General features: G+C 37.9%; 3 protein-coding genes and 1 pseudogene across 3 annotated transcripts; 2 read left to right on the forward strand and 2 right to left on the reverse strand.

The window, feature by feature from the left end:
• LOC116194439 (MACPF domain-containing protein At1g14780-like) lies at positions 1-4,672 on the reverse strand. Its single transcript, XM_031523246.1, has 7 exons — positions 4,144-4,672; positions 2,912-3,150; positions 2,096-2,291; positions 1,936-2,013; positions 1,667-1,850; positions 1,147-1,313; positions 1-907 (listed from the first exon to the last, which is right to left on the reverse strand). Exons 1-7 carry the CDS (start codon positions 4,438-4,440, stop codon positions 185-187), a joined length of 1,884 nt encoding a protein of 627 aa, XP_031379106.1. The 5' UTR covers positions 4,441-4,672; the 3' UTR covers positions 1-184.
• Positions 4,673-14,588: 9,916 nt separating this feature from the next.
• On the forward strand, positions 14,589-16,307 carry LOC116193791 (probable LRR receptor-like serine/threonine-protein kinase At3g47570). The gene has a single exon (XM_031522540.1). It carries the CDS (start codon positions 14,589-14,591, stop codon positions 16,305-16,307), a length of 1,719 nt encoding a protein of 572 aa, XP_031378400.1.
• A 20-nt stretch (positions 16,308-16,327) lies between these two features.
• LOC116194441 (probable LRR receptor-like serine/threonine-protein kinase At3g47570) lies at positions 16,328-17,997 on the forward strand. Its single transcript, XM_031523250.1, has 2 exons — positions 16,328-17,240; positions 17,345-17,997. Exons 1-2 carry the CDS (start codon positions 16,352-16,354, stop codon positions 17,716-17,718), a joined length of 1,263 nt encoding a protein of 420 aa, XP_031379110.1. The 5' UTR covers positions 16,328-16,351; the 3' UTR covers positions 17,719-17,997.
• On the reverse strand, positions 17,986-19,527 carry LOC116193793 (annotated as a pseudogene).
• Between the last annotated feature and the right edge of the window lie 1,917 nt (positions 19,528-21,444).

Genomic DNA, 21,444 nt, shown 5'->3' on the forward strand with positions numbered 1-21,444 from the left:
TTCAAACCCGAAAATCCCTCCACTTTTCATTCTGTAATTTGAAATTTTTACAAACTGAGGTCGATATCAGGTCACAACTTATTCTCCATCAAAAATTGCAGAACCCTGCAAAAATGAATAAATTGGACAAACAGATCGCTGACCATCATCAAATTTTGCGCAGAACTATATATACATGGGAGACCTACAACCTCTCAGGATAATCCAACAATGCAAACTTAACTTGCAACCCAATCTTCCCACCATCGGCAGCTAGCCTAGCAGCTATAATCAACCAGTGCCCTGGTGCATCATGAGGGCCCCGTGCCACCTCAGCTGTGTCCACAAACTTGAGGAGCTTCCCCCTTCGGGCAGATGAGGGTGGGCCGTCCGGATACACGCCTGAGTTCAGAATCGTAGCCTGGGTCTGCTTCTCCAGGCCTGTAGAAGTCCGGGACTTGAATGTGAACGTTGTGCTTATATTTGAGAGGAAGCCCATCTTGTGGGAGGCTTCTGGTGCAGCAGCCCACTGGGTCTTCCGGATCGTGCAATTGGGTGCATACGAGAAAAGCAGGCGGAGGTGAAGCGCGGTCTTGGGCCAGTTCCCCTTGCTGATCAACTGAGCGCCAGTCACAATGAAGACACCAGCGGGCTCCCCCACAAGCCAGTTTGGATCGTACTTCACAGGGGAAGTGCATACTTTTGAGTACCTCTTCCACTTGATCGGCTCAAGGAACTGGTTGCTGAACTCAACCTCATCGGAGCCTCGCCACCAACTTTGTCTCTCCATCTCGAGGTTTGTTGGAGGTGATGAGGTCATAACATGAGGTGGACTCGAGAGATGCTGCAAATGCAATGCCAAACGGTTGCATTTCTTTCCTTCCAAGTATAGGCGTAAGCCCACCACAGGTTTCTGACTGCTCGAAACCTAATAGAAATGGCATCTAGATCAGATACAAAAAGTAATTCTTGATCCAGGGCCTGTGAAGACACTACCACAACTCGATTTTTTTTTCCCTCTTTTTGTTAACTTTGATTTGATATTATCTTGCACAAACAACAAATATCAGCAAATAAAGCGATAGCAGTATCTGCTGTAAATATAAGAAAAGAAATAAGCCAAAATTTTCAGCAGACTTAAGAGAGCAGCGGAAGTTTGTCCCAGACCTGGGTAGAACTGACGTGAAGCTTAGGACCCATGAAGCTGAACTGAAGGGCAGGGCAAGAGGTTTTCTTCCTTTGATGCCTGAGGGGCAACTCGCAGAACGTTGGAGACCACTGCCTTGGGACTTGAAACTCCAAAAAGTACTCTAAATCCACCGGATCAGGTTTATCTGATGACCAAAGATACGTAAAACGGATATAAGGACTGCTTATGATAAGATAAGAGAACAGAAGGCTCTTTCAAACATGATCACAATATTGGAGACATCAACTCATAGAAAAATGTCCAAAATTCCCCTCATCTTATTTGGAAAAGAAAGAAAACATGAAAAATGTAGGCATGGCGCTTTAAATAAGGGCCTGTTGATGAAAACATCAAAGGTTGTCCCAGTTTTCTAAGAATATTGAATAAAAGTTACATGTTAACGCATTTTTCATGTTGGAAGCAGAAAATTGAAATCACTCTCAGGAAGTGAACATTTGATCTCTAGTATGCATGTAGTTTAACATGTTAAGAACTTACAGCGTAGATAGAGATTGATCGCGTGACTCAAATAACCACTGCCAGAGACCCCAGAGAGAAGAGAAGTAATAGGGACAAACTTGAATAGAATTGCTTCGGGTTTGGTGGGTACTGTTTGTAGCCATTTCGAGTGGCTGTGCTGGAATACATCACCTCCTCTCTTCGAACAAATTATCGTGAGCCCCTGCTCCACGTCATACAATGGGTAAGACAAAAACATACTGCATCATAGGAAAGATATGCTGTCTCATAGTTTGTTGCTTGCTTACATCTTTGCTCGATGTTTCAGTTGTGCTGCTCAACTGCAAGGTGTTTGACTGCAGAATACGTTCAAAAACCTCAGGCACCTGTAGATGTTTGGCACTTTTAGTTATTTTTGCTTTGGTGAATAAATCATACATCACGTCTCAGTGCAGCAAAAATGACTACCTTGTGCTTGCTAGCTTTCCCAGGCAACAAAGAATGGCTTTTTCCGTCCGAGAACAAATAGTCACCAATATCCTGCAAGTGTCTCCTGAGATCGGTAGGGTGAATTTGCGAAGAAGGTCTCTGCCTTATGCAAATTAAGTCTTGACCCCCAATAGCCATACCAACGATTATGTGCGTTCCATATGTGTGTATGAATCTGCCCAATAATTTCCCATTAGCATCTGTGTTTCTAAATGAACTTAAGATTAGCTCTCTGCATTTTAAGACAAACAAGGTGTTATGTTGTTTAGACATTATTTATGGAAATCATTGATCTCTGCTAAACGACCAGCTACTCCATCACCACCACCAACCAACACTCAAAACTTCTCCTGGCTACTGATAGCATCTCCTAGTTGTCGACACTCTGCTGCTACTTGCCGGAATTGGTTGTCGGTATTGACTACCAGAAACTACTTCAGATATAGAATTTGGCACCACATGGTATGTCAAAATCACTTTTAAATAATTTTCAGTGATAACTGGACTTTTGAACCCAGAAAAATGAAAACAATAATTGAACTTTTGCAAGGATTTTTTTTAATACAATCTTCAACAATAAATGAAGTTTTCAACAGAAAAAATGAAAACAATAATTGAACTTTTGTGGAGATGTTTTTTTTTAACAAAAGCAAAATAATCTAAAGAAAAAGTATAATCAATAAGAGAAATGCTTCCCACAAAATGTCAAGCTAAATTTGGTTTTCTTTCCCTTCTCCTTATAAAATATTACACATATCAGTAGAAGATGACCATGAATTAGACCGTAGGATATACCTGGCTAAAGAGGCCGGGTCCCAAGTGGGTGGAACTGAATTCTTTACTCTCTCTTGCAGTACCAAAGGCGATGAAGTTAGGTGTAAATAATAGAGCGAAATAAAGTAGCCATCAAAAGCGAGATATTTGGTGTCCGCGGCATCATGCAACCAATCTCCACTCAATTCAAATATGGTGTTAAGGAATCCTGAAGGAACTTTTCCTTGCACGGAAGCTTTTTGGTTCAGTAACTCCGACATCTACAAGGAATGGAAAAATGTTGCAAATTCAGCAACAAGTCGTGATAATTATGATTTAGAAGCGTCCAAAGAGGCTCAGAGTTTGTTACTGGACTAATAATGCACATTAACACAGAAAACTATTTTGCCTTTCACAAATTCAACACTATTCAAATCATGGGTGGAGAGCTTCCCAACATGCTGAGATAGCAAGAGTCATTAAATTAAAATACAAGAGTGCCAGACGCTGACACAAAAATATTTTAAGCAGTATAAGGCTTAAGAATTATTAAAAAAATAAAATAAATTGCACTGAGAAACAGGGCTTCTCCGAAATCGAATCACCACATTCCCAAACCATCTCAAGATAACCAACCAGATGCATGAATGGAAAACCAGAACCAGAAAGCTATTATCGGATCAATGCCCAATGCTCGTATCTCCCGAAACTCTCTTACCTAGTTCATCTAAAAACCTGATTCCTTTAGACTCACTGTCAAAGATGAATCTAGCAAATTATGTTTCACCAGTTGTTAACCAATGACAAAGTTTCGAATAATGTAAAACTCCTTTGCCGCTCCTTTAAGAAACCCAAATTCCATTTTGGAACCCCGAGACTTTAAAGAACTCACATTTCACTACAATGGGAAGAAAAGCTTCTATGTGCTCGGCAGCCGGTGTCCATAACCCTGAATTCCTTTTCCTTTTCGGCATATCAATTTTTCCCGACCAACCTTAGCTGTATTGAAACTCCTCCTACTTCCTATGTAAGCAGAACTAAGTAGTCACATAGTATGTACAACTACGAGCACCAAGACAACGATGAAATTGATGAACCTGCTATTTCCATTGAAATCATGACCCGCCAAGCAAGCTAATCTATGAAATTGAATAACAATCCAAGTCTCTAAGTCTAAATTTAGGATCTTGTACGTATTTTCATCTCATAAGTTAATCAACCACCAATCAGCTAATATGAAACATCGAAGGGGCTTAAAGAGACAATGAGTTCACCTGATTGAATTCGAGAACATCGGACTTGAACCTGATCCTGTCGCCCTTATCGCACTGAATATCCTCGGGGACATCCCTTATGGTTCTCCCACCGCTCCCAGGGATCACAATGTCTTTCTTACTGCTCTCATCCACGACCACCAGCCTCTCCCCTGCCGCGGCTCCGAACCCTTTTGCGAACTTGAGCCGGAAATCGCACGTGAGGTCGAAGCCTCGTCCGAGAGCCCCCAGAGCCCTCACCTCGATGGGCTTCTCCGCCGGAACAGAGGCCGCGGGCCGTTCTTCCATCGCAATCATTGCAAGGACGGGTCTGGTTCCGATGCTATCGTTACGGGGCAAGAATGATGGAGGAGGATAAGGGGAAGGGGAGGGGGAGGGTCCATGGGTTTGAAAGTTGGACAAATCAAAGATGGAGGAGGAGGAGGAGGAGAAGGTTGAAATTCAACAGTCAAAGGGATCGCCGAATTCAATCAAAGGGGACGCATTCTTCTTCCAAAGTCAAAGTTCACATTTCATCGTGACGGATGAAAATGGACAGAACAATACAAAAGAAGATAGGGGGGGCGGCTGTAGGAGACAGACAGAGAACGACAATTCAAAGAGTGGGGCCAGCGTGCGCGTTGACTGGCGGGATTGCTGTGTCTCCCCAAGTCAACGATGCTAACCTACTACCAAGTACCAAAGTACCAGCCAGCCCCTTTACTCATGTCCTTTATAATTTGTTCGTCTTTAGTAATCTACTCCAATTGTTGTTCGTCTTACCAAAATGCTCCCGATAATATATTGATTACACTCTAATTGATATGGGTAAAACCATTGAATTACTCACTCAATTCTCATATCTTCATTCCTAAATCAAACACTCCACCTATTTCCATTTGTAAATTTTTCAATCTATTCTACGTATCCACCTACTCAAAATTATTATTAAAATGTTTCTTAACTCAATGCAATAAATACAAAATAAATTATAATCTTGTCCAAGAAAATCAAATCCCACTTGTCCAGTGTTTCATTTACACATCTATCCCTTGGTAAGTGCAGAGTGGACGGCGATAGTGGTGGTGCATGCCAATGGAGGGGGAGCGGGTAATGATTTGTTTACACTAATTTTCCGTATTTCGCTGATCATAGGTCATGAATGGATGGCTAGATAAAGAGAGAGGAGCGGCCCAATGATTTTCAATCATGGGCTTGGAGGTCCAGAATCTCAAGGCCCAGCAGCGGGCCTAGCGCATCAGAGGGAATCAGTGATCCAAAAGGCAGAGGAAAAATGGGCAGACTGGAACAGCCCAGACGAGTGGCCCATTTTGGCTCGGCAAGACTGATCAGGAAGACCAATCCGGGATTAAGGGAAGTCAGGCGTGAATGGTATATTTGGCGAGAATGACTTTCGGTGAGTTTTTAATAGTTTGTTTTGTAATAAATTCTAACTTAATTTAACTTAATTTAATTTAATTTTTTTCTCAATTCAATAATATAATTATTAATTTTTTTTTCAAATTTTCTTTCATACTTTTTCTTATCTATTATTTAAATTAATTTTTTAACACTAAATTCTTTCAACTATTTAACATTTTTTCCTTAATTCAACAACACAATTATTACTTTTTATTTTCTTCTTCAAATTTTCTCGTATACTTTCTCCAACTACTTTTTTCCCTCTTTAAATCAAACTAAATTAAATTAAATTAGACTTAAGTCGTCCCAAATGCAATGTTATTTTTTTTATTAATAGTATTAATTTGCCCATTTTATGTTTTTTTTATTATAAGTGAGGCTTATGGCCTAGTATAAGAATAGAAATAGAAAAACTAAATTAAGGGACAAGGAAGTCCCACTGACGAGAATCGAATCCGAGACCTCATTATTTTCGAAAGACGACTTGTGTCACTGCACCAAATCTTTCTTCACCCCCATTTTATACTTTTTTATCTTTCATGCAATGATGGAGGATTTGTCTCCATTTAATTCTCAATTATTAGTTTATTTTTATATTTTTATTCTTATTTGATACATCCAGGACATAGGAATAATCATTAGGAGTTGCCTACAAAATCGTGGGAGGAGTGGAATGGATGATATAAGGGCTATGACAATTCGACAATTTGGCAATTTACATTCCCTTTGCACTTTTGTTCCAAGTCATCTAACGACGAGCTATCTGGCTGCGAAGCGATAGGCTTCGCCCGATCCATGGTTGTCGGCTTTCTTACTACTAACTGGTCAGCCAGTCGTTTTATGATCAGCTAATTGATTGTCCATATCCACTTATTCAAAAATCACAAAAAGAGTGATAAAGAATATAAATGGCCAAATCCTCAAGTCATGATGTTTGACGGTTTTTAAATCTCGTAAATGCACTGGCCATAACAAGTAATATAATGATGAATAAAGTATCGTTTGCACGAGAACTTGACTGAAAGCTCTACTAGCAATCTAAATTATCACAGCCTAATTAAAATCAAGCAAATTAATATCGGTTTTGAAAATATAAAGCAAATTAAAGATAATCGAAAAATCAATTGGTGAGACGACCTAGAATTACAATTTTCCTCACACTACGCTAACTCGATCTACCCCCTTTCCCTAATTCGAAAAAAGACCCACTCTACTAACCTCAAATTCACAAGTATTTCCCAAGTATTTTCCGAATTGCTTAAGAAAAATATCTAACTCAACAAATCCCTTATATTCCTATGGGAATTGCAAGGAATCTAAACTCATTAAGTTCCAAGTTGAATTGGCTACCTAAGGTGTGTAAACCCACTAATCAACTCGATTCCTCGAGATTGAACTTAGGCTACTGTATCCCTATTCTAAACCTGAAATTTATTTTCCAAGTTCATTCAGATTAACAGATCAATACAACTATTGATCATGCAATTGCTAGCACTAACCACGAGATAGAATAAATAGAATAAGATAAAAAAACTAATTAGATCAATATTAAATAAAGGGTTAATTACCTAGAAAAGTACAACATTTGCCCTTTAGAAAATAGCATAAAAATGCACGATCTTTGCATTTTTGCTTAAATGTAGAATGATCTTTGGAAAGTAACATAGAAATACGCGACCTTTATACTTTTTTTTCTAAATATAGCATGACCTTTAAAAAATAACACAGAATTGCACGACTTTCGAGTTTAGTTGCGATTCTATTAAAAACAAGATCGTGCCTGTAGGTCGTGCCTTTTTGCGCTATTTTTTAAAGATCGTCTATATTTAGGAAAAAGTGCAAAGATTGTGCCTTTTTGTATTACTTTCAAAAGGTCATGATATATTTAGGAAAAAATGCAAAGATCGTTGTCTTTTGTGCTAATTTTCAAATATCGTGATATATTTGAAAAAAAGTGCAAATGTTGTACTTTTCCAGTTGATTAAGATGAAAATAAACAAATTAACTACATGCGGGTTCACTGCAATTCTAGCATATGAATTTAGCCCATAAGGATTAAAGAATAAGCATAAGAGTTCAATATAAACATTGAAATCGAAGAAGAAATAACAGGAGTAATAAAAAATTAGCACAATTGTACCATGAAAAACAAAAACTCAAGTCTCCTTCTTCACAAGTTGTTCTCAGCTCCTTAATGTTGTCCACAGCCGATACTCATGCCCTAACCTTGCCTTTTATAATTGAGAAAGGTATCAAAATACTAAAAATCTCACAAAAATCTAATTTCCTAATAATTGAAATTTGATTTCCTATCTTCTCTTAATTTTCTTCGCTAGATATGCTCAAGACCCGCGTAAAGTCTCGAAAAAGTCAATTTACGGCCGAATAAACTGATATAGAGTGGCCTAGGCTTCAATATTTGTGACCTAGGGATCTATAAAATAGCACAGTGCACCAAATTTCAACTTATCGTATCTTCTTTGCCCGACCTCCAAATCACAAACCGTCTAAATCGTTGCTCTCCCTATTTGATAAGCTTTATATCCATATGCAATCTGCACCAAAAACTCAATTTCAACAAGTCCAAAAACATCAAGAACTTAGAGGCTACAAAAGATCGATCGACTAAATGACTTAAAATAAATTAAAATAGCACAAGAACTTACTTGGATCCATGGGTTTGTGGAATGTTCATGGACCAGGGAGAATAAACTCCTCAATATTAAAAAAAAATCATTTAGCTTAACGGATTTTATCTAATTACTCATCCTCAACTCTCACCAATCATAGTAAATTAAAATCTTACATACAAGTAAAATTAAGCTACTCAAAGGAAAAAAAAAGCATGGCATTAATAATCTGTGAAAGAGGAAAGAAATTAACTCACGAAGTTGTGGCTTCTGTCCTCGTAGAGTATGATGGTGTCTCCTATTTTCAGTCTATTTTTCTTCACAAATTCTCTTATTAAATTAGAAAGAGACGATTGCATTGGCTATATACCAAATTTTTGGATATTTACAAATCTCTGGATCATTTTTAATATTCTAAATTAACATTTTCATTTGGGCGATTGATAAATAAGGATTATACATATCTTTTGAACTTCTGCTTAAGCACTGAGCGATACTATACTTAAGACTCCATTCCTGTCAGATGCGGCCTCTCTTGTTAGCAGGGATCAGCCCCTACCAATTACCGCACATCTAACTGAAAAGTGAATTTAACGGGTTAGTTTATAAATGAAGTTGGATTCTTTCACGCTCTATAATTAAAGGGCACGCATCAAGGGTTTTCCACGTCATTGTAAAGTGAAGTTAACGCATCAGTATAATAAAATAATTTGGATTCTTTCGCGATCTATAGAGAAAGGGCAAGCTTCCAGAGTTCTCTTAAGTATTGATAACTGGCATTATAGCGCATCCTCCCGGATCATTGTAGTGTCTATTATGTTCTATCTTTTCATTTATTTTTCTCTCTGTTTTTTTTTTCCCACTCCTATCTTCGTGATTAGAGGTCAGGTGAACGGAATGGAAAAGAATCAATATCTCTCCGTTCATTCCATTTCAGTATATTGTGATTGCATTTGTAAAAGTTGAAACGATCATCCCATTAAAAAGACTGTTTTTCTTCAAGTTGATGCAATATCAACATTCCTTCAAAAAAGTTGATAAATTTTATTTCATCAGTTCAATAAGTTTAAGTAACAAAATGGAAAAGACGAAAATGCATGTTTTATTGTTTAAAATAATATCTTACTAATATCTTGATCCAGTGGTACAACACGCCGATTCGGAGTTCAATCCTCATTAGTGGATTTACGTGACCTTTTGTTTTACATTATTTACTATCTCTATACTAAGTCCACTGTCCTCTTTTATGACAAAAAAAAAAGAAGTTTTATATTGCATCACGAGTCCTATATCAACCAAGAAATTACTATTTTCCTTCCATATATGTAATATTTCATTCTATAAAACTAACTAATTTTATTCCATTCCATTCCACCTGGAGCAAATTCCTTCTTTTCTTTTTCTCTGTTCAATGAAAAATAAGGTCATTATTTTCTGAAAGTATTGAAGTAGATCTCTCATTGCCAGTGTGAAACCATTGTAACACTTTCCTCGACATTATATGATTTATTCTCTGGAGGAGCCGACCCTTAGGAGAAAAAAAGGGTGGTCTTCTATTGAGGAATACTTCAATGCCGTTCCTTAAGGGAAAAAAAGAATAAAAGAAAAAGGACTTTTCCGTAAAGGCATCAATAATTCTTGCTTTTATATTGGGGAGATTTCGACTTAGGTCACCCCTTTAATGTTTTCCTTGTCTTTTCCTTGTTTTGCCAAAAGGTTGCTTGGTGTTTTTATTTTCGACAATATTTCCTTTTATAATATCTTGTTAATATCATGTTACAGTGGCACAAGATGCCGGTTTTGAAATAAAAGGGTGGTCTTGTATTGAGGAATACTTCAACCCCGTTCCCTAAGGGAAAAAAGAATAAAAGGATGAGGACTTTTCAGTGAAGGCATTAATAATTCCTTGCTTTTATATTGGGGAGATTTCGACTTAGGTCACCCCTTTAACGTTTTCCTTTGCTTTCCCCTTATTTTGCCCAAAGGTTGCTAGGTCGTTTTATTTTCGACAATATTTCTTATTATAATACATGAATGTATTGGAACATATTTTCATAAATGGCATATATAGTGATGAATCTTTAGCACATGTCACTATATTCAATCATTCTCCGAAAGCTTTAACTTCAGATTTGATGTAAATGAGTAAATATAGAGATGTAATTGTTAATTCACATTTTCAATGAAAAATAAAGATTTCTTTTCTTAATATCAAAATTACTTTTCAATCTCCATGGCATCAAAATTTTTGAGTCAATATATATATGTGGTCAATATTCTCTCCCAGAGCAAGTTAGAATTGACACTAATTACTAGTCCTAGCTACCTCGTAATGAGTTGGTGAGGAAAAATAATTATGACAATAACTTAAGTGATTAACACTCATTTACTGTTCGGTGCAATTTAATTAGTATTTTCTCATTCCAAAGAGCAAGATAGGATTTTCGAATAATTTCTCAAAAATCACTACCTTTACTAGGAAAATCCTATTCGCAACAGTCATACATGACAATTTACTTCCCTCCCTGGTCACTGTAAAATGACAACATTCCACATGAATAGTAATAGAACATAATTTATTAATAATGATAATAGAAGAAAATTTATTAATAATGAAAATTCAATGGACAACCTTTCCATGCCCTTCACTCACGTAACTCTCAAGGAAATGGACAACCTTCATTTTCTTAATAATTTATTTTCAAACTTTTCTAATGACAAATTTTTTGAGGTCGTGACTTGGAAGCTCGATTGGATTGACAGAATTAAGCAACAATTATAGTAACTACTGGCGTGAATAACTCTTAATGAGCCCGTTTATTATAATTTAATTTGTGCTTACTCATAACATATGACGAGATAGAATCACCGAGAAATTTCTGAAGGCTTTTATTTCCATTGAGCAAATGGAGCCTTTTAATTTGTCGGTAGAAGGTGCAAATAAATTGAGCTATTAACTGTATAGTCTACTTCGAAGACCTAATAAATTAAGTCAATCGAAAGCGACACATTATGAGGAGTCATGGTACAGAAATGTTGAGAACCGAAATCAAAATCTCGTAGTTGCGTTTTCAAGATTGATAATTTCGATAGAAGTTGGTATATTGGTCATCTAAATTGATACTAAGAAATACTAATAATCGATTTATGATTGTATAATTTATTCTTTGATAATCTGAAAGTTACGTATGAACAGAAAATATTGATTTCATCCTATTGAGTCACCGCCATTAAAATAATTTATTTACTTTTAAGGACACTATTCTTTATATAAAAATGCACTAATTTTATATATATATATATATATATATATTGGAAACAAAGTAAATTACATTAAGAAAAACTTAATTTTGCCCGAATTCTAGTTTTGGCCAAAATATTATTTTGCAACAAAAGCTACCAGTTTTCATTTTGTCTTGGAAATGACATGCCATCCTACTCCGTAAACGTTTTCTGTCCATTTTTCAACCTGGACTTAATGGAAGTTAATATGGATCCACTTCTGCACACGCGGCATCACTCATTGCATGTCACCTCATACAAATTTTAAAAAAATTTAAAAATAAAAGAAAATTCAAAAAATAATTACAAAAAATCTCAGAAAATACAAGAAATTTAGAAATTAAATAAAATTGAAAAAGCCTAAGAAAAATTCAGAAAGTGCAGAACAAATAGGGAAAATTCTAAAAGATAAAAAAGAAAACTCCGAAGAAGTTCAAAGTTTTTCAAAAAATATTCAGAAATTTTTTAAAAAAATCAAGAAGTATCAAGAAAAAAATTAAAGAAATTCAGAAACTGATAAAAAAATTAAATAAAAACTCATAAATAGTTCAAAAACAATTGAATAAATTTAGAAATAAAATTTTAAAATAAGAAATTAAATAAAATTACCAAAATATTTGGAAAAAATAGGCGGAAAAGTTATGAATTGAGAATATTAATTCAATTTCATCCAAAAAAACAATCATGAAATGTTGCAGACTGGGAAGTTTAGTCAACGGTCATGAACCTCAACATAGACAAATCCCTTGACACCATCGCGCCGGTCAGTAGCTCAGGTATTTTGGCGCCATGAACCGGTCCCATCATGTCTCCACTCTTATATATACATATATATATATATATATAGATTGCTCTCTCTCTCTCTCTCTACACACACACATATATATATATATATAATGTGAAACTTCTTTTTTTTTTCCACAAAGGGGTGCTTACTCATAACCCATCATTTCACTTTTTTCTCAAATCTATTTTATATTTTTAAAATTATTAAAAATATTTCATAATTTATATTTTTTTCAAGTATATTCCGACGTTATATTTTCCGTAACGTAAGTAAGTTACAAATATATTCAATAATTTTAATTTTTTCTCAAATTTATTCTATAATTTTAATTTTTTTCTCAAATCTATCTCATGATTTTAGTTTTTTTCTTAAATCTACTCCGGATAAAGGGCCACAATGAGAAGACCGTTAAATATTGATGGAAGAAATAACGACGTGATAGATTTGAAAAAAAAAGTAAATCATGAGATATTTTTGATAATTTTAAAAGTATATGATATATTTAAAAAAAATATGAAATTATCGGATATATGACGTAATTTATCCTTCCACAAATAAGGGATTCACGCCCTGTCCATGTTAAAGCTTGTGTACGTATTTTCATATGCATATACCAAAATTTTGTAAAATCTTCGTGCTTCTTACATGATGGGCTGCAAATTGTGTGTACTGAATCTGAAAAATACTCTTAAATAGCAAAGATAACTCTTCTCTGCCACTGCTCACGAGTGCAAAGGACTCTAAATTGATCCATATGTCCCTTTTCGAATTGAAAAGTCTTAGATGTGACTGGTATACGATGTGATATGCATTTATTATAAGTTAATAGTTGTTTGACACATTAGAACAAATGATTGCAAATCTCTTACATAAATATGTTAAAAAATATGCATAACTTCTTTTTTCTTTTTTTGGATTCTATCTCTTATTTCTCATCCCTGTACCCTCTCTACTCTTGTTGATTGCTCTATCGTCGGCTCCCGCGGCTCCGACTTCATCCCTCTCTTTCCTCGATTTCGAAGAGAGAGAGGGAGATTCCAAGCACCTTTCCCAGCCACCAATGTGGTGGCCGCCTAGCACCTCCCCCCTCCCATCGCCTTTCTTTTCTCTCTCTCCGGCTTTGGTGCAATTAGGACCATTTTGTAAATTTCAAACCATCAAGGGGCAAATGTTTTAAAAAATCTGGGGTTGCCGAGCTAAATCAGTCGAAAGTTAAGTAGATGTGGGATTACTTAATCATTAGTCACTTTTTTAAGTAACTCATTAACTTAAGTCAATTTCTTAAGTGATGAAAATTTAATTCCAACACATAATTTAAGTAATCAAACACATAGTAAGTTTCCCATCACAAACTTGCTTTGATCATTTTCATTCTTCTTGGTCTAATTACTCTAACAACCATGCTTTCCGAACAAATTGGTACTGAGCTCGATTCTTGGGCAAGGTTGAAGAGATGTCTGGAGCAACGTTTGAGATGGAGAAGTTCTATGGAACGAAGACTACAACACAAATGAGTTAAGACTAAAATTTTACCACGTCTTATTATCAATTATATTTAATTTCTAAATAAAATTTCATATAAAGCTTGAAAAATGAGAAACTATCATGCATGTAGATAATCGCATATTATTAGATTATATTTTCTTGAAGAATTCAAATTTTAAAAAATATTTGGAAGATTATCACATTTTATGGATTATACATATATATGTGAAAACTAAAATTTCAAATAATTGTAAATTGAAAAAAGGGAAAATTGCAAATAGCCATAAGGAATTCTGACGCCACAAGCCGGTCCCACCATGGTTTCACCGTCATATATATATATATATATATGACAATGCGTCCCAATTAACATTTTTGCATTCGTACTTAGGATGGGAATGCCTAAGTCATCCTTCGTTAAAAGACGGTGAATTCGCATGTAATTTTTTTGAAATATGAAGGAAATGAATGGAAACGGAGAAAAAGTTGTATGGTCTCTTATAGACTCCCCTCCGGTCTCTCCTCTTCCCTCCGTTTCCTTCGATCCAAACAAAGGGTCAGGAAGGCTATTTCTAGTCAAGTTGATGCTGACTCTTCGCCAAACATGACGAGTCAAGCACTCATACCATTTTCTAGTAAGAAAAATACTTCAAGTTCTGATTGAAAGCTCCACTACTGCCTGGAAGCCCATTAATTATATATATATAGAAGGGAATTCCTTTACAGCAAAGTGTATATAGGCATGTTCTACCTCTTTCCCTCTCATCTAATATTTGCTTAGCCATCCCTTCTCTGCAAACTTCCTCGACATCTTCTCAGCTTTCTGTCCGAGAATGCTTCCATCATCTTCTTCTCTTTATATGACGTTTGTCCTACTCTTTTCGTTCATTGGCCTCTCTACTTGCTTGATGAGAGGAAATGAGACCGACAGACTTTCCTTGCTTTCATTCAAATCCCTCATAAGTGATGACCCGTCCGGGGCCCTCCATTCCTGGAACAACACCCTTCACTTCTGCCAGTGGCAGGGGATCACTTGCAGCAGAAGGCACCAACGAGTCGCTGTTCTAGATCTTCCATCCCTCAAGCTCATCGGTTCAATTGCGCCTCACATTGGGAATTTAAGCTTCCTCAAGGAGCTTCATCTTCCAGGTAACAAGCTCAGTGGTGAAATCCCATCTGAAATCGGGTTTTTGAAGAGACTGCGGAAGTTAAGACTGCTAAACAACTCACTGAACGGTGAGATCCCTCCCAACTTATCCAACTGCTCTGCCCTTGTCATCATCGATATTAGAAATAACCAGCTTCTGGGAGAGATCCCAAACGAGTTTGGCTCTTTAACAAAGCTTAAACAGCTCTCCATATATAAGAACCATCTCACTGGACACATACCTGCTTCCATTGGCAATTTGTCTTCACTGATTATACTCTCGGCATCATATAATAGTCTGTATGGCAGTATCCCATTTTCCCTCGGTCAGCTTATGAATATCCAGTTCCTTTTCGTAGCTGTAAACAATTTGTCCGGCACAATTCCTTTGTCCATTTTCAATCTGTCGGCTCTGACCTATCTTGAGTTCACTGAAAACTTTGAACTCCAAGGAAGTCTTCCTCCTGACCTGTTCACCACCCTCCCAAATCTCCAGTGCTTAACGCTTGAATATAATCAATTTTCTGGGCCGATCCCAGTTTCAATAACAAACGCATCAAACCTTTTGTTTTTTGATGCTTCATTTAACCAGTTCTCGGGGTCCGTGCCTTCCTTAGCAAAGTTGCATAAGCTTCAGAGATGGGATATTGCGGGCAACCGTCTGGGAACAGGGGGAGCCGATGACCTATACTTTCTCTCTTCATTAGTCAACGTGACGGGACTAGAGGTTGTCAAAGCCAGTGGCAATTACTTTGGAGGACGACTACCAGAAACCATCAGCAACTTTTCAACGAATCTTAGAGTTTTTTATGCTGGGAGCAATCAGATATCTGGAGAGATCCCTCCTGGAGTTGGATATCTTGTCAATTTGGAAGAGTTCTCTGTGCAGAACAATCGAATTTCTGGTACAATTCCTAGGAGCATCGGAAAGCTCCCGAATCTCGTTCATGTGTACCTTGACCGAAATCAATTGACTGGTCAAATTCCATCCTCGATTGGAAATTGCACAAAATTGGTCCTTCTTGGTTTAGGTGCCAACTTCTTGCAGGGGAAAGTGCCCCAAAGTCTAGGCATGCTGCAAGAATTAGCTGGTCTGGATCTTAAGATTAACAACCTTACTGGTCCTGTACCCCTTGAGATTTTCGGCCTTACATCGCTGTCAATATCGTTGGACCTTTCTGCAAATAATTTTGTAGGCAGTCTGCCCAATGAAGTTGGAAACCTGAAAAATTTGGGTTACCTTGATTTCTCAAATAACCAGTTTTTGGGTAATATTCCAGCCACTTTAGGAACTTGCGTAAGATTGGAGCAGCTCCTTATGGGGGGAAATAAATTGCAAGGGTCGATTCCAGAGTCTTTAGGTTCTTTGAGGGGCTTAGAAGAATTAGATCTTTCCCGTAACAATCTATCAGGTGAGATCTCGAGATCCTGAAGTTGCTGCTTGTATTGAACCTGTCCTATAACCACTTCGAGGGTATGGTACCAGTCAATGGGGCTTTCAAGAATGCGAGCGCAATTTTTATCACTGGGAATGAGAAGCTTTGCGGGGGAACAGATGAGCTGCATCTCCCCAAATGCAGCTTGGAAGAGTCCAAGAAGCGAAATCCGAAAACCTGGAAACTAGTGGTCTCAATCGTATCTGCAATTTTAGGAGTGTCACTGTTGGCACTCCTTGTTTTCTTCTGCTGGTCCAAGAAGAAAGCCAGAAACCCTCCATCCAGTAGCTCTGGTGATGCGTCCCTTTTGTCCGTGTCATATCATAATCTTCTAAAAGCTACCGACGGCCTCTCAGAGACAAGGTTAATCGGAGTTGGTGCATTTGGTTCTGTTTATAAAGGAATTCTTGATGAGGGAGAGGACCAAAAGATTATTGCAGTGAAAGTGCTTAACTTGTTGAAGAGAGGAGCCATCAAGAGCTTCTTAGCTGAATGTGAGGTCCTCAAAAATATTCGACACCGTAATCTCGTCAAGGTACTCACTGCCGTTTCAGGGATTGATAGCAGTGGTAATGATTTCAAGGCTCTCGTTTACGAGTTCATGGTGAATGGTAGTCTTGAGAATTGGCTACATCCGACACATCTCGAAGAAAATGGGGCGCATGAGACACGGAGGAACCTAAGTCTGCTGCGAAGGCTGAATATTGCAATTGATACAGCTTGGTCTTTGGATTATCTTCATCATCAGTGTGAATGCCCAATAGTTCACTGTGATCTGAAGCCAAGCAACATTCTTCTCGATGAGGAAATGGTCGCACATGTCAGCGATTTTGGCCTCGCAAGGTTTATTCCAAGACCAGTTGATGAACCCCACACCAATCAATCAAGTTCTATTGGGGTTAGAGGTTCCACAGGTTACGTTGCACCAGGTAAAAAACTGTACACTCCACATATCTATGCATTCTCTTTTTGTTTTTGTCACTAATAGCCCATTTACAGTGCTCTATATTACCCCTAAAATCACGTGTTGCAGAGTATGGATTGGGAAGTGAAGTTTCGACATGGGGTGATGTCTACAGTTACGGTATCGTCTTGCTAGAGATGTTTACCGGGAAGAGTCCGACTAATGAGATGTTCAGTGAAAATTTGAACCTTCACGAGTATGTGGAGAAAGCTTTGCCTGGTGGAGTTGAAGATATTGTGGACCCGATCCTTCTTAAGGAAGGACAAGCAGTAGAGCAGAGGGTAAGGAACAATACCCGAGTCATTGAATGTTTGGTTTCCCTGCTTCGAGTTGGGGTAGCTTGCTCCGATGAACAGCCAAAGGCAAGAATAGATATTTGCAACGTGGTGGCTGAGCTGAACTCAATCAGAAAAAAGCTTGTGGGAAGAAGAGGCCGGGCTTGATTGAGAGAGATGTTTCTTTTTAGATGGAATTTGAATGATCCAGCATTGGCACTCTTCCTTAGCTGAATTCGTCTGGAGTGCGTAAGGATTTCATGGTTGAGGGTTTCTTAACAGTTTTCTTAATCCAGGGTCCGATGTTGGTGGTATGTAAGATTAGGCCAAATTTTCCTGAATGTAGAGGAAACCAGTTATGTAGCCCGCGCATTGCGCGGTCGTTTTTATTTTTCGTTTTTAGCTAATACAATTATACAAGGATATATTTTCATGCTTGGGTCGAAACATATGACTTCTTCTATCAAACGTACCACAAGCGAAGATGTAGGATAGGAATAAATTATTCACGAGATAATGAAAATCTTATAACGGAATGAAGGGATTGATTTTAAGTATTGGAACTGAGCCCAATCTTCCTTGAAGTCCCGAGAAGCAAACTAATGCATCTAGTCCCTCATCTGTCCCAGCAGATCCTGCGGCTGAGACCACTGCTCCGTTTCTGCCCAAACTTGCTCCACGATCCTTCGCACTACGGCCTTGCAGTGGCCCGACAAGTAGCAGCACCCTCCTTGCGACCTGACATCTCCTGTGATTCATAATACCTTATCAACTACCACCGTCACCATATGACGATTTTCTATAATTTACACGATATCGGGGAAGAGCTCACTTGGTTGGCCTGACAAATAAAGGAAACAGAGTGGCCTAGACATTCTACTCGCTTCAATGGAGAGGCAGAACTTGAAACCGAACTGTCTTCTGTAGAAACAAATGAACTGTATTCCTTCTCCATCTTCTCCAACAGCATGTCCTTTGATAATCCCTCCATTTTTCACCTGAGAACATCAACCTACGGATCAAATCAAACAGTCAAAAAATGTCATACTACGACCAAATTGGGCTGATATGAGTTTTGGCTACTTATAGAATCACCGTTCAGTACCATGTTCTTGCCTTTGACTTTGATTCGAGAACTTGTAGTAATCGACTGGCTCTCTTCCGCCATCTTACAGATCTTCTCCACGCGCTTTCCTTCTGACAAGCTACCAAGTTTGTCTAGCCCTCTTTGGAGAACCATCACCTGCAGATCAAAATTGCTGCAGTTCCATGGCCCGGCAGTATCCTTAGTGCTAGAGCCCTTTCCGAGCTCCTTTAGCTTATCACCCAGATTCTGTTTCTCCTCTTCCAAAACTGGGGCCATATTCTTCCCATCATCAATCTTCTTCCTTCCCTGCAAACATTCGATTATGGATTAACTCAAGATGAAATGAGAATACTGCTCAGATTATTCCATTGTATTTAACATGCCATCCAAGCCCGACTTCAGAGAAGAGCAAGAGACTTAACGGAGATCAAAGCTTCGATAGCGGACCTGAGAGTCCGTTCAAAGTAGACCCGACCCCGGTCCAACTTTCTCCCTGCAATCTCCTTCTCTATCCTCAGAAGGTTACACTCCACCCTCAGCACCTCCGTCTGAAACGGCCACTACTCCTCCTCCTCCACCGACGCCCCCTTCCCTCCATCGCCTTCTCTCCGCCTCATCTCACCATCGTCATAATTCTCGAACAGAATAACAGGGACTGAGCCGCCCCTTCCTTTACCCTCACCGCCCTTTAAGAACACGCGCTCCTCATCGAACAGCGTCTCTAGCTTCGTTTTATCCTACCTGTCTCTTCAGCAGTCACGAGAGCTGGGCCTCCACAGTTGTGAAGCTTCCCGCCGTGCCTTGTGGCCAGGGAGGTAAAGGGTCCTTGGGGTCAGCGGCTGTGGGTGCTGCCACTTCTGCCTCCTCGTCCCCGTCTCTGTCCCCGTCATCATCGACCAGTTTTACGTGCCGAAAGGAAGCGAGTTGAACTGTAGAGAGGCTTAACCAATCAAAAGGGATTGACACTTGAGATGAACATATTCAAATGAATGACTCTGCATTGCTTGTTTCTCTTTTGTTTTTCATGAGCAGAGACAGACACAAAGAGGGAGGGAGAGAAAGAACAGAGTAATCGATAAGAGAAGAAGAGGTGCGAACAGAGTAATCAAAAGATGTCAGTACAATTCAATACATTCCACATATTTTTATGGAATTTATTCATTTTCATAACATTTATTGAATCTTGAATTTTCAAGCTTTTATAATATTTTTTAATTAATCAAGAAACTTTTAAATTTTTTATTTTAAGAAAATATTTACGAAGTTTTCCATACACGTGCATTGCTTGGGCTTTTTATCTAGTAGTAATTCTTTTTGATCCCTTCTTGTTGACGGAACGTTACATAATATATAAAAGCGGAAGAGCGGAATCGTGGGACTTCAATTTGAGAATCCTCATGTCACGACTCAAAATTTCAACAATTTCTCCTAAAATTCTGAATATTCAATTTCAAACATCAACTTGTTATTTATATTATAAACTTCCAAATACATAATTTGACCATCCAACTCTATAAATATACATATACACACATCTCAAGAAACTTGTCCATCTTGAAAACGTCTAATATAATCTTCACAAGTCACGACTGACTAAACAAAAGTTTTCCGATCGCAACGTATTTTTAACATTATACATAAACTTACTACATGTACACTAACTAGATCTAGCTGCAAAATTTTTCATGCTGATCCTCGATATAAAAAAATCTCTCATATGCTACTAGTCTAGTCTCTAACTCATCTGTAAAAGGAAAATATGCAAGGGTAAGCTGCATCTCAGTAAGTACTAAATTTCACGATAAAATGAAGCATTAGATTTATTCACTTATCCAATTAATATTTGGGTTAATTACATGATGGACGCAAAAGTTTGTAAAATGTAATACTTTGGTACAAAATGAATTTTTGGTTAAGATTTGATGCAAAACATTTGAATTTGTTGCAATTAGGTGCACTCTATCATCTTTCGACTAATGCTGTCACCACTTGCTGACGTGGCATCCTGACGTGTCAAAGGGCCATCTGACATGGCCCAAAATTTAAAGTAAAAAATTAGTTTTTATATTTTAACTAAAATAAATAAAATTAAAATTAAAAAATTAAGAAAAAAGGCCTGTCTCCTCTAATCTCTCAAGAAGCAGAGGAGCACCTCCTTTTGATTTTGTTTAAGGAGTCGACTCTCTCTGAAGCATGGCTATCAGTTCCGCAAAACTTTCAAGTTCTCAGAGTGATAGAACCCAAAATTGGACGTTCTTCAGCACAACAACATGTGGAAAGCGAAACAAGGTTCCACAGGTCTGTTTTTTCCCGAGTTAGCAGAGAAGGTGAAGGCAGACATGCCCGGCGATGTACAATCTGCACTTGGAATAACTGAAGGATCCCCTCGGAGACCCTTTTACACTCGGCTCCAGCTATGGTAAGAAACAATGATTGATTGATTGATCCAAATCGACTACCACAAATTTCTCCAATTTCTACTAGGCAGCTCCACGTCTTCAACAGCTTGTGACGGGCTGGATCGATTCTGGTCGAGAGGCGGATTAGAGTTCATCCCGGCTCGAGAGGAGGTTGGCCGGGCTAGAATAAGATTACTTCTTATGCAAGAGAAGATCCAATTTTTTTCTCATATATTTCGTTAGAAATTTTGAGATATAAGTTTTCTTTAGGGGTTCAATTAGGACACCGATATCCATATTTCGTACAAAGTAATTACATTTTTGTGTAATTGTTGGCTTATTATTTATAAAAATTTCATGCCCAATGCACGGGTTTTCATCTAGTTCCATCTTGAATCGGGAAATGAC

The sequence above is a fragment of the Punica granatum genome, chromosome 2, assembly GCF_007655135.1.
Source record: "Punica granatum isolate Tunisia-2019 chromosome 2, ASM765513v2, whole genome shotgun sequence".
NCBI lineage: Eukaryota > Viridiplantae > Streptophyta > Magnoliopsida > Myrtales > Lythraceae > Punica > Punica granatum.

Bases quoted from the DNA above. Each gene is read 5' to 3' on its own strand.
- LOC116194439 (XM_031523246.1), bottom strand. From the start codon at position 4,440: ATGATTGCGATGGAAGAACGGCCCGCGGCCTCTGTTCCGGCGGAGAAG. The intron at 1,851-1,935 runs GTAAGCAAGCAA...GACGTGGAGCAG, and splicing joins CTGAAACATCGAGCAAAGAT to GGGCTCACGATAATTTGTTC. The intron at 1,314-1,666 runs GTAAGTTCTTAA...TTTGGTCATCAG, and splicing joins GATCAATCTCTATCTACGCT to ATAAACCTGATCCGGTGGAT.
- LOC116193791 (XM_031522540.1), top strand. From the start codon at position 14,589: ATGACGTTTGTCCTACTCTTTTCGTTCATTGGCCTCTCTACTTGCTTG.
- LOC116194441 (XM_031523250.1), top strand. From the start codon at position 16,352: ATGGTACCAGTCAATGGGGCTTTCAAGAATGCGAGCGCAATTTTTATC. The intron at 17,241-17,344 runs GTAAAAAACTGT...CACGTGTTGCAG, and splicing joins CACAGGTTACGTTGCACCAG to AGTATGGATTGGGAAGTGAA.